The sequence below is a fragment of the Balaenoptera borealis genome (genome assembly GCF_965194805.1).
Source record: "Balaenoptera borealis genome assembly, chromosome: 1".
NCBI lineage: Eukaryota > Metazoa > Chordata > Mammalia > Artiodactyla > Balaenopteridae > Balaenoptera > Balaenoptera borealis.
The window spans coordinates 1,037,470-1,053,361 of NC_138860.1; the positions used below are offsets into that span (position 1 = coordinate 1,037,470).

General features: G+C 50.1%; 2 protein-coding genes across 10 annotated transcripts in view; one reads left to right on the forward strand and one right to left on the reverse strand.

Annotated features, from left to right (window-relative positions):
* The window catches only part of LOC309611006 (uncharacterized protein), a gene marked incomplete at its 5' end in the record, with an annotated part of 253,615 nt that overhangs the window by 105,074 nt on the left and 132,649 nt on the right, over window positions 1-15,892 (forward strand). The window lies entirely within an intron of this gene.
* PPP1R12B (protein phosphatase 1 regulatory subunit 12B) overlaps window positions 1-15,892 on the reverse strand; it is a 206,038-nt gene that overhangs the window by 65,702 nt on the left and 124,444 nt on the right. For all 9 annotated transcript variants that reach the window (XM_082397274.1, XM_082397271.1, XM_082397265.1 and 6 more), the window contains one exon: window positions 15,751-15,792. In XM_082397274.1, coding sequence (XP_082253400.1) covers window positions 15,751-15,792 — 42 coding nt within the window. The remainder of the gene's footprint in view (window positions 1-15,750; window positions 15,793-15,892) is intronic.

A 15,892-nucleotide genomic window follows, 5' to 3' on the forward strand; every position in this document is an offset into this window, starting at 1 on the left:
GGGGCTGGGAGGAAGCTTTCTGCTTTGAGGAAACCCTCTAGATGAACCAGAACCTCTTAGGGCTGTTCTCCACAGCTGCGCTCTATAAAAGCTTCTCGGTGTGGCGTAAGCAGAACTCTCTCAATCCTGGATTAGGCTTTCTCTCTGAAAGCGTCCTGTAAACGAGTAAGCTCAACACAAAAAAAGGCAGAAGCACGTCAGAGAAGACAAGCTGAGAGCCTGACGGTGCCAGACAGTCACCCCCCGCCGACGGATCAATAACCGACCCCTGCCTAACAGTTGGCGTCAACTGTGGAAAGAGCTCCTCTGAGGCAGAGACACTCTGCTTTTCATTCCCTCAGAACATCCTTGCGGGAGCGGGAGCGGGCGGCCGGGGGAGAGCAGAAATGCAGAGTAAGGAGTGCTGGGGGGAGTAGTCAGGGTGAAGCATAAAATCAGGCTGTCGGGGCTTCCCTGGTGGCGCAGTGGCTGAGAGTCTGCCTGCCAATGCAGGGGACATGGGTTCGAGCCCTGGTCTGGGAAGATCCCACATGCCACGGAGCAACTGGGTCCGTGAGCCACAACTACTGAGCCTGCGCGTCTGGAGCTTGTGCTCCGCAACAAGAGAGGCCATGATGGTGAGAGGTCCGCGCACCGCGATGAAGAGTGGCCCCTGCTTGCCACAACTAGAGAAAGCCCTCGCGCAGAAACGAAGACCCAACACAGCCAAAAATAAATGAATGAATGAATGGATGAATGAATGAATAAATAAATAAATAATTTTAAAAAAAAGAAAAAGAAAAAAGACTCCACACTTCCACTGCGGGGGGCAAGGGATCGCTCCCTGGTTGGGGAATTAAGATTCCTCATGCCACGCGGTGCGGCCAAAAAAAAAAAAAAAAAAAAATCAGGCTGTCACCACAATCGGCCAAATGATAGGAAGATTAGATCTATTTGAACTCTTCCAGCCTTTAGGAAGATTTTTTTTTTTTTAATTGAAGTAGAATTGATTCACAATGTTGTGTTAGTTTCAGGTGTACAACAAAGGGATTCAGTTACACATATATTCTTTTTCATTCTTTTCCATTATGTTTTATCACAGGATATTGAATATACATCCCTGTGCTATAAAGTAGGACCTTGTTGCTTATCCGTGTTATATATAATAGTTTGCATCTGCTAACCCCAAACTCCCAATCCTTCCCTCACCAACCCCTCCCCCTTGGCAGCCACAAATCTGTTCTCTACGTCCGTGAGTCTGTTTCTGTTTCGTAGATAAGTTCATTTGTGTCATATTTTAGATTCCACAGATAAGCGATATCATATGGTATTTGTCTTTCTCTGTCTGATTTACTTCACTTAGTATGATCATCTCTAGGTCCATCCATGTTGCTACAAATGGCATCATTTCAAGCCTTTTCATGGCTGAGTAATATTCCATTGTACATATGCATCACATCTTCTCCATCCATTCCTCTGTTGTTGGACATTTAGGCTGTTTCCATGTCTTGGCTATTGTGAAGAGTGCTGCTATGAACACTGGGGTGTGTGTAGAAGATTCTTTTCATCAGCAAACTATTTCGGAGCTTTGCCCACAGAGCAAATGGCTACGAACCAGACACTATTAACCCCAGAAAACTCATCAGACGCCCTGCACGCAGTCAGTCACAGAGTAGATGCCGCTGCTCCAGGGCCTGTCCGCCGCCCCCAAACTGCCCTCCCGAGCCAGCAATGCCTGCCAATCACCCAGCCCCGGGGCCTCCGCGCGCACACCCTCTGTGGGCAGCAGAGTCCTGCGACGTGGCCGAGGCAGGCGTGGGGGCACTTGCTCCCCTCCCCTTCCTCTGGCAGCGGAGCTCCCACCTCCCGTGGGGAAGCTGTTCCGCGCAGCGGCCCGTCCCTGGACCCGCCCCTGCCACCAGCGCAGCCGCGGCGGCGCCACGGCCACAGCCACCATGCTCACCGCGCTGGCTGCGGTCACTCAGCACTCGCAGGCGGCAGCGCGTCTGAAGAGACGGCCTACGTGACGGCGCCCTCGCTTCCGCCAGCCCCGCGCTTCCCCACACGCAGCCCACGCGCCCGGTCGCGTGTGGGACGCTTCCCTTCCAGCTCAGCGCGACCAAACGCAAAATGGTCACCTGCACCCCAAACACGCTCTTCCTCCTGAATTCCTGGCCTCACTTGGCACGCGACACACACAGTCACCAAATGAGACACGTGAACGACACCAACTGAGCTCTTCTATAAGTCTTCAGAGAAAACATGCCTACATACTAGATCCTGAGGGTAAAAGAATGAAGAAGGAACAGACCACGCCTTTAACGATTTTAATTTAATTCGCAAATACAAGCTCATAATGATGATCACCGTGTATTAAAGGTAAATTCAAGATACTGAGAAGAATCTAGTCTGGTCGGAGGAGGGGTCAAAGGAAGGCTTCTTGGAGGAGGTGGAGCTTAACCTAAAACATGAATGTGCATTAAAAAGGGAGGAGGAGGAGGAGAAAGAGGCAGTAAAGCGAGAAGAAGAGCATTCCAAGGAATGGGAATAAAGCAGCTCAAAGATGGGGGGAAGAGAGACGGGTGCAGGACCATTATACTAGTAGCTTTCATTTATTAAAAGCTTACCAAAGCCAGGCACTATCTAAAGTAAAAGACATTTGTACTGCTGTTCCTTACATTAAGCCTGCACGATAGGAACAGTAATCTCATTTTGCAGATTAAAGCACTGTCAGAGTTCCGAGAGGTTAAACGACTTTTCCAAGGCCATACAGCTAATAAGAGGTGGAACTGGCTCTGAATGTAGGTCTCTGGCTCCAAAGCCAGCACCGTCTCTACCGACCCTGCATCTTCCCAGCCACCCCACACTCCCGCTATGCTCCCGCTCCACAGCCAGGAAGACAGTGAGTCCTGCCGACTTCTCACGCTCCCTCGACTTCTCCCGTTCAGTCCATGCGGAGCGCTAGAGACCTAGTTCGTTATCTTTCATCTGGATTCTAACAGGCTCTGATTGCTCTGTACATATAAAGTGTGCGTGTGACAAAAAGTCAGATCAGAGCTACTTCGTTTTCCCATCATGGGACCCACCAACTTCTCTGTACATGTTCTTCCATTACAATCGGAGAAATACTCTGGGTCTTGTCCAGGGCCAGCCCTGGAATAATCGGGAACGTGGCCACAGGCCCTTTTGTGCTAACTGTGCTGCCCTTTTCCTGAGCAGTCTCACCCAGTCCTCGGGCACTAAATCCCCGTCCTAAGGCAGTGACTCCAGATCCGTCGCACGTCTTCCACAACCACCAGATTCCTGGGTTCAACGGCCTATTAGGTGTCTCGATAGGGGGCATCTAACAGGACTGGCTCCTGCCCCTCAGGATGTGAGCACGCCTGCCGTCACACTCCCGCATCCCTAAGGCGCGCCGCCCGACACGTGGCGGGTACCCAATCAGCGTGTGCCTTCTGCAGGGAGGGAAGGAGTGGAGGCTGGCTCTGAGCTGTGCCCCAGGGAGTCCTAGGCTTCATGACGGCCTCCCCGGGATGCTAGCAACCCCTAAACGGTCACGTACCTCGAGAACAGTGTCTGTGAAACCTGCCCATTGGGATTCCCCTGGAGACTTGCATGACGCAGGCTCCCAGGCTTTCCACCCTCCACCAATTCGGAATCGCGTGGGGAGAGGCTCGAAAACCCATGTCCTAAACAAATGACCGCAGCGATTCTTCCTGACCAGTTTGAGGAAGACGACGGCAGAGGCTCTACCTGTTACCTTCACCCGTCATCACTGAGAACTGCGCAGGTGGCTGGGCGTCAGTATCCAAGCCTGCCCGGAGCTCTGAGTCAAGCACACCAGAAATGACCTCGAAGTTGCCCAAACGGTATTCCACTGTTTTATTCCTGAGCACCAAAGGTCACCGGTGACCCAAGAGACTTCTCGGACAACAGGCACACGTTAGGTAGACCCGTATTCTCAAGAGAAGGTCTGGTTTTGCTTACTTGGCACAAAATTAATTGTGCTAACCCAGCATCAGTTCCCACATCTGATAGGAGTCTTTACTGTGACAGATTACTGTCAGCTTTCATCACTTTTTTCCCTAAAATTGTTGAAGGATCAAAATTTTATTAGCTTCTTTCTAAAAATCCACTCGTTTTCAATATCATTTCAAGTAAAAGCAGGGTCAAAGCTTTTAAGATTTATGTCACCCCCCCCCCGCAAATCCGCCCCCCGCCTGCAATCCTTCCTGCATATACTCTGCAGACTGAAAGTTAACAAGGCAAAAAGACAATAAATTCCAGAATCTACTCCTGAGGAATTCAAATGATAACCAGCCATTAGCGTGAGTGACAGCAACCAACAGCCTTCTGGCAGGCACCCTCCTAAGAGCCTGTGAGCCTCAGGGTGTGGTCAGAGCCTACAAAGAGCTGAACTTCTCACGAGGCAAGCGACTGCCTGTGTCCAGGTCCCTGGGAGGCAGGAGGGGACGGCTCAGATGAGAAAAGCCGATAAGGGACAGACCGGGAACCCACCATCTCAGACTTTCTCCTCAGAAGGTAAAGAACTGCAACAGGGCAGAGAAACTCCGTGTGGATGACACAGAAGACACTCTCCCTCCCGGGCTCCTCCTTCAGGAAGCTTTGCCACGCTTCCTGCAGCGGGACCAAAATCCACCAGTGCCTTTCCGGCTGAGGGCAGACAACACGGACGCCTCCCAACAGGTGACTCCCCTGCCCACGAGCTGTCAGTGGTGCTCCAGAGGCAGCAAGATGCGGCATTACCAAAGGAGCGCTTGGGTGGGGGAGAGTGGGCCCTTGGAGCCACGCTGAGGTCAGCAACTCCTTCTGAGCCGGGAACCTAGAGCAGAGGCTGCCAAACTGGGGCCTGGCCCGGAGGCCGAGCCCAGCCCACCAGCCTGCTTGTGCATAAAGTTTTATTGGAACACAGCCACGCCCATTCATGACACACGGTCCATGGCTGCTTTCCCACTGGGACAGCAGAGCCGAGCAGCCGCGGCAGACCACGTGGCCGGCAAAGGAGAAAACGCTGACAGTCAGGCCCTTCGCATAACAAGTCTGCTGAACCCCGACCTAGGGTGTTAGGTGCCGAGAGCAGGACTAGGCTGGCCGCCGCGCCGCGCCCACTGCTGGGCAACAGGCCCGAGCGCCTGCCCGCCGCCTCCCCCCAGGGCGCAGAGTGCGGGCCTGCACAGCAGCCGGGCACTGGGGGCAAGGGAGACCGCAGCACGCGGGGAGGACAGCCCCGTGACCGCCACCTTGGTGAAGCACTTCTGGAAGTCCCTCAGCGCCAGGCAAAACCCCACCTTGACGCATGATCTGTTTCACTTGGCTAAACAATATCCAAACACGTTATTTTCCTCTTAAAATGCTTCTATAACCTGAAAACAATTTCAGGAATATAACCGGAGTTATAAGCTCCAAGACCATACTAAGTATTTTAGTTTGAGCTATTAATTTGCTAAAGGGCTTTTTAAAAGTCCCTTCTTTCTTCTCAGTAGCCAATAACCTTGGCATAATTCACAGTGTAAGAGTTCAGGTTGTAAGAAGACAAAAACTGTTAAAGCACAGGAAAGCATGCGCTGCTAAGGCACACCTGTGAGAACATCTGTGTACCTTACAGGACTATGTTTGGATAGAATGTTATGGTTTTTCACGAAAGAAATTCATGTCCCTAAATGCCTGCTCTCCAATTCTTGAGCTTGCCTGACTGAAGACGGAGCTGCAGAAAATGAAGACTGGTAAACTGTGACCATTCACCCCACCACCCTACCCCTCCCGTCCTCCCACAACAACACTGGGAAAGGCAACATCTGTCAGTGCCTCAAGCTCAACATTCCTGCTGGGGCAGATCTATAAACACTTCATTTGCTGAGAAAGAGCTGCAAATCCCACACTAAGCTTTTTACCTCAATCATGGGGCTAGAACGCTGACATTAGCTAAGCCTAAGCCGTGGTTAAAGCTCTCCAGCCACACCATCAACAGAAGAAACGAAGACTCCTGTAACTAAGGTAACCCCCAGACTGCACTGAAAGGGGAGCAATTATCCCTGGAGGCTCTCCACGATCAAAGCCAGCACAGACCGACTGCTTCCATAAAAGAGCCGAATCCAGGTGCTTTGAAGACAACCTCACACGAAATTGTCATCACGGTAATGATGGGGTCCCAGGAATGCTCAGGTTGAAAATGATCCTCCTCTCAAGAATGTCACTAGTTGATCTTGGGAAAAAAAACTCTTAGGAAAAATACCGGCAGGAAATTCACTGTAATGTCAAACAATAATCTCTTTTGAGTGAATGACTTAGACAACATTTTCTTATTCTTTATAGTGGTATGAATCTCCTTTTATAACAAATATCTTCTACCCGCCCTGCCCCGACCTTGACTATCCTGAAATGAAATTCTTAGATGTAAAACTCAGCTAAAATCACAAAAATCAATGATTAAACATGAAGAAGAAACAAAGGGAAAATCATTTATAATGAAACACAGATTTCAATGTGTAAATCTGGGCACCAATAATACTAGCAGGTGTCATGGAGCAGCCGGAGGCGTGGACCCACCACAGGACTGTCCCAAAGGGGTGTGCTGTATGATGACGTCATCGTACAAGAGGCACTGCTGTCAGGGACGAGCAAAACCAAGGTGCGGTTTCTCCTCAGCCGACACGGTGGTTGAATATTTAGAACCTCCCTCTGCCAAAAAATGTGAGTTCATACATAAAATCCACTTGGGTTTTGAACTCAGATAACAGAAAGGCTTTTATCTCTGACTGTCCAGGGAGACGGTGAGAAGCCCAGCTGCGGGACAACTGTCTGTTTTACGGGACACACAAGGGTGTCTGGCTTCCCTGGCCCCTGCCCACGAAACGCATGCACAACATCACCCATCACGGTGACCCCTAAAAGTACAGCCTCCTCTAGAAATACTCTCTACACTTTTCGGTACTTCACATATTTTCTATAATGAAATGCATTGCCTTTGTAATCATAAAAGACAAGTTCCAGCAGAGTTTCAAGCTCACTGGTGTCCCTCCAACAAAGAGACATAAGGTCACAGGTCACTAACAAAAACTGATACCTTGAAGGCAGTCATGGAAGAAGAGACTGGAATAAAAGGAAAGGTCAAGAGGTTAACTGTCCTACCCTCAGCAGTTGATAAACCTTCCACATCTTTGTATAAGACATTTGAGCAAAGCTCAAACAGATACCCTGAAGGTCAATTTATTCTATCTTAAAAAAGATTTCTGACTGAAGCAGAATTCACTGATGAGATGGGACAGTGGGTCCAAAAATTACAGGGTCTGAAAGGAATACATGTGCAGTTTGATTACTGAGATTTGCTCGGCAATGGCATGACCCAAAATTAATAGAGTCCTTAAAAGGAAGGAAGATGCCAAAAGAAACTTTGTTCTTAAGATGGTTTATACAGCTTGGCTAGAGCAAGGCACAAGTATGACCCATATATAGCAAATCCCAGCAGCTGTAGTATTTTAAGAACGACAGTTGCAAAGCAAGAGCAAGTGTGCAGTGAAAGGAGAGGCCGTCCAGTGAGCGTGGAGTCACAGCTGGAGAAGCGCCCTCACGCAGCCTGGACAGAAGGCGCTTCCCAGTCTCTCCACCCGCACCCCCGGCCCCCCGCCGTCACTGCTGGGACCCCGACGGCCTGCGTGGAGAGTCTGCCAACCCCTGGGGGCTGTTCATGACGGCCCTGTTCATTAAATCTACTCCTATGAGCATTATCATCAAATTTCTCGGGCTTCTCAAGCCCTCTCATTCTAGGGACAAGCTAACCACCCTTTTCTCCTCTTCTTATCTGGCTGAAGATAAAGAAGCTGAGGGAGGAAAATCTATATTTTACTATCTTTTCACTCGATTAAAAGGAAGAGTGGCTTGCTTTAAAAAAAAAGATTATGGTGGTTTTACGGTACACTGTGAAAAATACTACTTTACTACAGAAATAAGCAACTCCACCCGAGAGCTTACCTACCGTGTCTTTAAACTTAGACTGTTGTTCTATCTCAACAGCACAGGCTTGTCTGGGACATACTTTACCATATTAGGCAATCAGGCCCCAGAGAGAAGGGAAAGCAAAACAGTCCTAGGCTTTTACCTAAAAGGAGAATGGCAAAGACACTGCCCAGCGGTGGAGAGCGGACAGAAAATCGCTGGACGCCCTCCAGCAGATAAAGGGGCTTCACAAGATTAAGTAACAAGATTCAAAATCCTGCTTGACAGAGGGGAGAAGATCCAGCAAACAGCCAGAAGCAAAATTGTGAAAAATTAGAGCAAGTAGGAAAAAGGGCTATTATTTACTCGAAGAAAGAGAGTGGGGGGAAGTGGTAAAGATCTGTGGGAACACGAGCAGAAAAACAGAAACGGGAGGGGCAGTTTAGGCAGAAGGATGAAAGCCTGCTTGAGGACACAGAAACGTGCAGGGACGTGGTCTCATTAGGTCTTCAAAGGGCTCCAAGCAAAAGAGGAAACACTGAGTTCTCGGTCCTTCCTTCTCCACTCATTCCTGTCCCTACCTCGGCAATTCCTTTTAAGATTTATTTCTCAAAACTCATCAGGTTCATTTTCAGAGCACAAGCACACGCTGGAGCCTGAGCTACTTCTCTGGCTCTCCAAAGAACCCATTCTTCATGGATAAATTAATAACTTCACTTCAAAATCACAGGGTTCTAAGGTCAATGAGAGTATTCCAAAAGCCTTTCTCTCATCCAGATTTAGGAACCTACAGATTTGGAAAATAATTTGAGTGGATCTTACTCATCTCTAAGTATTTAAATGCATTAACTCATTTTCATTTTACAACTCCAAGGGGTAGACACTATTACTATCCCCACTTGACAGATGAGGAAACTGAAGCATCTCGTCCAAAGCAGTTCAGCGGTCAAGGTGGGGTTGCCCCGGGAGCCCAGCTCCTGGGTCTGCACTCCTAGCCTGTTGTGACAGGACATCACCCAACATACACGACAGATACAGACTCAGGAGAACGCGGTGCAAAGCCCCGGACACGGCTGTGCTCCCTCTCTCTGAGCCTCCTCAGCTGTGATCTCTAAAATGAGAAGTTTGGGGAGTTCCCTGGTGGTCCAGTGGTTAGGACTTGGTGCTCTCACTGCCGTGGCTTGGGTTCAATCCCTGGTCGGGGAACTGAGATCCTGCAAGGTACGTGATGTGGGAAAGGAAGGAAGGAAGGAAGGAAGGAAGGAAGGAAGGGAGGGAGGGAAGGAAGGAGGGAAGAAGGAAGGAAGGGAGGGAAAGGAAGGGGAAGGGAGGGGAGGGGAGGGGAGGGGAGAGGAGGGCAGGGCAGGGAAGAAGTTTAAAGCTGCTTTCGGTTCTAAAATTCCAAGTCTACGACTGTCATTCTAGCCATCACAGGGATAAATCAGAGTTTGATATAGAAGAGCACCTAGAAATAAGTTTTTCAAAGAAAGCCTCTCCTTAAGTGAAATGGAGTGCAAGTTATTCAAAGATGTAATAAAACTGAGGAAAGTCAGGTAAGGCAAAGGGAACCAAAAGCTGAGTCAGCTTAAAAGATCATTTGCAGATACGGTTAATCAGTAGAATTCCTCTCATGTAACAAAAAGTCTTAGGACATTCCCGGCCTTCAGAGACCTCCAGACAAGGTCTGCTGAGAGGCAGTAATTTCTATTCCAGAAGCTGTCAGGGGAGCTCCAGGAACCGGCTCTCCTCCCCGACTACACAGCTCTTCCATAAACAGGCCGGGCAGCTTTCATGGGGAACACCCCTGCACCGGCTGAGAAAAACTGGTGAAAAAATAAGCAGACTCCCTCCTGTTCTGTGCGAGTGCGCTTTGTTTGGCTGACTTGGTTTTGGAAAAGGGGGAACTGCAGCCCCCTTCTCAGAGCCCAGTGCTCGGGCTCACCCGTTGCCTGGGCGTCTTCTGTGTCTACATTCGCACTCCTGGTGAGCTGCGCCAGTGTCACGGCTCCCGACACAACCTGCACGTTTGCATCCTGTCTGTACCTCCAACTCCGCCCCTGACATTTCCCTGTGGATGGCGGTCAGACACATCAACTCCAGGGCTTCTAGAGCCAAACCCAAAGGCCTGCCCTTCCACAGTCCTCTCCATCTCAGTTCATGAAAACTCCACCCTCTCAGGCACTTGAGCCAAAAGCTTTGGTGTCAACCTTGACCCCCCTCTGTTTTTCCCACCGTATACCCAATCCAACAGAAGTCTTGCTGATTCTAACTTTGAAATACGCCGTGCGTATGAAAACTTCTCAGCACCTTCACCACCCGCGATCACCTGGCCCAAACCCCTGGTCAGTCCCGCTGGGTTAGGGTGACACAGAGGGTCTTCTCCAAACAGCAGGTGGAGTGCCCCCAGAATGTGACTCCTGCCCCTCTGCTGCGCAGAGCTCTACACGGGCTCGCACGCCCTGGCACCGACCGCCCGGCTCTGCCGCGGGCTCTCATGCCCACGCCGTCTCCTCACAGGTCCTGCCTGACCTCCTGCCTCACGGCCCCCCGAGCCCCGTTCCCTCCGCCTGCGCACGTCCACGGGGCTCCCCACTCACTCCCTTCACGCTGGGCTCCAGTGCTGCCTGCGCGGCAAGGCCGACACCGACCCCTCCTTAGATGCTCAGCGCCCCCGCCCCGCATTCCCCCTCCTGAGTCCTGGAGCCACTCCACACGGCTTTTCACCTTCCACACACTGTTTGCTTGGCACGTTCACTTTACTCCCTGCCCGCCTGCTTCACCAGAATGGAGACTCTACAAGAGCAGGGCTTTTTGTTCTCTGCTGCACCCCTGCCCACAGGCACGTGGAAGTGCTTGTTCAGTGAATACACGAGAAGCTTATAAAAGAGAAGGCAGGACAAAATGGGAAATGCATTTAGTGGCTTTTGGTATTAGAGATATTTCTGGGGCCAAATGGCTCCCAAAGCAAGTTTTATTTTCTGTTAAAGCTTAGTTTAAAACCAAGCTTTGCTGGCAAATTTCACTTTGAGCCTCTCTTTGATTTAGTTTGAAAGTCTTACGTTTAATCGCTTCTATCTTCTGCACACTTGACCAAGGTCTCTCCCGACTAGCTGCTACCGGTTACCTACGGCCGGTATCTGAACACCTACTGGGCAGTGCTTCCTTAACAGTGTCTCGTATAACCAAGGCCTCTTGCAGGGTTAGCCACCAGACCACGGGTTCCACTCTGGACTGGACGCTACACTGCTGACTTTGAAGGTAAAGTGTCGTGATTTTGTTCAGACTGATGCCACCGGATTTGCCTAAAAGCAATAGGGATTCTAGAGGGAGAAGCATTTTCCTGTTTGAAGGATGGACAGACATAAGTACCCACCTACTTATGTACCCTCCCTACATAAGTACCCTCCCACCTGGCAGAAGGCTGATCCTCTACCACTGAACCTGAAACTCTCAGGAGGCTTTCGAGGTGTCCTTCAAGAAGACCTTACTTTACTTATTAAGGAGGCGAGATGCCACTAGCAACTCAATTCAAACATGTAACCTGCTCAGTAAAAAGCAAATGAAGAATGGGGGCAGGGGGCAGGGGGGGTACAATCTACTGGGTAAAAAATAAGCGACAAGGACACATTGCATAACATGGGGAATATAGCCAATATTCTATAATAACTATAAATGGAGTATAACCTTTAAAAATTGTGAATCACTATATTGTACACCTGTAACTTACAGAATACTGTATGTTAACTATACTTTAATAAAAAAAAAAAAAAACTTGTAACTTTTAGACTCACCCCCCATCTTCTGGGGGGAAGGTAAAGGGGGTGGAGATTGAGTTAATAATGAATTATGCCCATGTTGAAGCCTCCATAAAAATCCCTAAACTATGAGGTCTGGAGAACTTCTGGGTTGGTGTAATATCCACATGCCGGGCGGGTGGTACAACCACCTCCATGGGGACAAAGCTTCTGACCTTGGGACACATCCACACCTCACCTGATGGACCTCTTCATCTGACTGTTCACCTGTATCCCTTAAAAAAAAAGGATGGGGAATGGAGGGCGATGTGAAGTCGGCCCCACCACAGTCCCATAAAGGCTCCCTGACACGGGGTGTGGGGCGCTCACCTAGAGCTTTCACGTCCCCAAGTACTTCCTAACTGCCCTGGGCCTCAGTTCTCTTAACTGTAAAATGAGGTTCCTAACCCAAGTTTTCTCTAAATTCCTTCCCAATTCTAAGATGCCCAAATTTGGGAGGCAGGTAACTTCACTGCATTGAACTGGACTGTTCAACAATTCCTTTAAAACAAAAGCAATCTGTCTCCTGTTCAGCTTCCTTAGACACCATTCTGCTTGTTCACCATCTTTTCTTTTGACGACTTGTGCCCTCTAGTGATAAATTCAATTATACATCAGAACTGGCCTGGGAAACAGTCTGCTTCAGAGGACAAGAATGCGTAGAGAAAACTCAGCGTTAAGCAAAATGAAGGCAGGCCAAAGACGCAGGTGAAAAAAGGATGCAAAGAGCCCAAGGGCCAGCAGCGTCTGCAGTGTGCCCCTCTCGACCAGCGGAGGAGGGCAGCACTTCTGACTGCGGTAGCCTCCTTCCTCACGGTAAATCCAGACTCAGTTTCTTCTTCACTTAGCAAGATACAGGATATACTAGGACTTCTGGAGACGGTCCCCGTCTAACGCGGACAACCACGCACGTCTGCTCTAAGCACATCGGCTAAGGGGGTGCTAAGACGTGAAGCCCTGTGCCCATTGTCGGTTTCCCGGTGGGGATGGTTTTGATTAAAATCGCGCACTGTGCGGGGCCCCGACCAAGCCCCCAGCCTTCTCAGTGTCCCTTGTGTCACCACCACAGAAATGCACGACTGGCCTTCCTCCCTCCCAGACTGCACGACAAACACCAGGGCCATTCCTGGCCATCAACCTTACCTGTATACAAATGTCGGTTACATTTTCCTAGCTTAGGTCCACAAAAAGAAATAAATTTCCATGATGTCTACAGAGATTAAGGTTAAACAACAGAAAGGTTTTCTTAGCCATGCTCTTGTTACTGATATATGGGCGAGAGGCTGAAGAATCTTCGAGAAGAGGAGAGCATCTGTACACATTTGGAATCATTTTAGGTCCAACTAGGACTGGAGATAGAGTTTCCTTTCTACCCTTAAAGTAAAGTATTATCACCGAACGATTCCATGTACGCGAAGCTCGAGAACAGGCAACACTACTCTACGGTGGCGGCAATCAGAAGAGAGGCTGCCTCTCAGGACAGGGGATGGGGGATGAGGGAACTTTTCAAGGTGACGGAAAAGTTCTACATCTTGACTTGAGTGGTGGTTACACCACTGATTACAACTGTCAAAACTCATCCAACAGTACACTTTAGGTCTGTGCAGTTCACTGATTGTAAATCTATCCCAATTTAAAATAACAGATGTCAGAGTCTTGGGAGGAGTTAACTTAAAAAACAGTAGATTCCTGGAGTGGGAGAGCGGTCGTGACACAGTCCTGACCATCTTGAGGTTAGATTTCCACAATTTACAGTGACGGGCCTGCCGTGCTGTGGGCCGTATGGGTCCCGGCATCACGCCTGCCAGGGCTGGACGAGCGCTCGGGAGAGAACGAGTCAGAGCTGCGCTAACGCAGGCCGGGGTCAGGGTGCCGCCGCCCCGGGCACCGTGGCGGGCAGGAGACATGCCGGGCGTGCTGTGAGCGCTGCCCACCTGCACACACGCAGCTGCCAGTAGAGAGGGGACCGGCCCTTCATCCCTCTCTGAAGACCCACACTGGCGTCTGCCGGACCCGCGGGGAACACTGGCGGATGCCTCGAGCAATGGGATGAGTGGACCGTTTTTCAATCTGACAGATGACTCTATGTCCAATCTCACCAATCAGAAAATCTTTTCTGTAATTTTAAGTCAGTGGTCGCTCAGTGAACTTCTCTGGGAAGCATGGCATCAGAGGCATCTTCGTGGCCCTTGCCTGGTGCACCAGGCAAGGACTTTTCACACCAAGTAGCTTAGAAACGTGCAGGCAAAGATTTTCACTGACAGAGACGCTGGCCAACACCAAGCTCTCCTGTGTAACTCCCTCCGTGGAGCTCACCGGCCCCTACGACCCTCTACGGGTGACGGGCCACTTCAGTGCTCTGTAGTCAGCACCCGGGATCTCTCGTTAGGGGTTTTCTAATATAGTTCCCCACAGAAGCTCTCCTGCATTCACTCTTCGTCCCCTGAAGCCTCCCCACGCCCCTGCGGAATGAAGTCGCTGTCGTGTGCACACACCCCCTGCCCTGGGGAGCCTCCACGCGGCATCTGCACCTGACGCCCACTCCCCACCATGAGGCAGCCCCGGCTGCAGCTGCACGCAGGCAGCTCTCACCACGCCACCATGGGCACTGCTTTCTGGAAGCCCCTGCTGACTGTTTAGGATCTCGACCAAAATATAGGCAGGTCAATGACATAATATAGCATTTCTACTTCCTCTGCTAAAAACAAATCAGTTGTTCATTTTCAGTATGAGTTATTAAACATATTCTGAGAACATACTGTCACATAACCGTAGGGTAGAAAAAAGGCCATCTTCTTACATAATTCCCAATAGAAATGTACATGGAGTCTCAATTCATTTAGTCAAAACCAAATCCCTTCCTTCTTGAAAAATGGTACTAGGGACTTCCCTGGTGGTCCAGTGATTACAACTCAGTGCTTTCACTGCCGTGGCCCGGTTCGATCCCTGGTCAGGGAACTAAGATCCTGCAACCTGTGTGGTGCGGCCAAATAAACAAACAAACAAAAACGAAACAAAACAAAACAAAAACCAAAGAAAAATGGTACTAATGGTACTAGAAAAGCATTAAATTTCTATCACATGTGAGTGGCTTACAGGAACCTGGAGCTTCAGGAGAGCTGACCCGCGGTGCCCACAGCAGAGAAGAGCTGGGTGCCAGGCCTTAAGGGATCTGGTTACACAAGAGCCAAGGAGCTAAACCTTATTTCAAAGTCAAATGTAAGTGATTTCTGGACCGTTTACACTATTCACTCTTGTGTTCCTCTCTGTTAGCGTGGAGAGGATGTAGATCCATAAGAAACAGCACCACTCTTCACTTTTCTTCCCAAGATTTCCAAGTACTTTATACGATCCAATAGCACAATAGAGAAAAAGAGCCCGTAACTGTGTTAGAGCCTGGCAGGAGGCACCGAAAAATGCAGGAAACTCGTTCAAGAACATGGGCATTGTTACACCATTTAAGAAAACGGGGGACTTCCCTGGTGGCGCAGTGGTTAAGAATCTGCCTGCCAACGCGGGGGACATGGGTTCGATGCCCGGTCCAGGAAGATCCCACATGCCACGGGGCAACTGAGCCCATGAACCACAACTACTGAGCCTGCGCTCTAGAGCCCGCGAGCCACAACTACTGAGCCTGCGTGCCACAACTACTGAAGCCCGTGCACCTAGAGCCTGCGCTCCGCAACGAGAAGCCACCGCAACGAGAAGCCTGCGCACCGCAACGAAGAGTAGCCCCCGCTCACGGCAACTAGAGAAAGCCCGCGCACAGCAACGAAGACTCAACGCAGCCAAAAATAAAAGAAATAAAATAAATAAATTTAAAAAAAAAGAAAAGAAAACAGTACACCAGCGAGCACCCGTCCCATCTCGCAGAGGAGCGTCTGCCTCCAAACTCTCCCTGGACCCAAGTCTGCACAGAGCCCGCTCTTCCTTCTGTTAACTGTGTGCACGCGAGCCGGGATGAGACCTACGGGGATGCTAAGCCCTACGGGGGGGGGGGGCAGCCTCCCTGCCGGTTGCTTACCCACGCTGCTTTCACCTCTTCCGAGACATCAGTTTCATCTTCCTGGAAAGAGAGAAAGAAGAAAGACAAGAGGATCACGGTCACAGGCATCCCTGGAGGCAACAAGGTCAGCCCCATCAATTACGCCCCTGCGCAGTGAGGG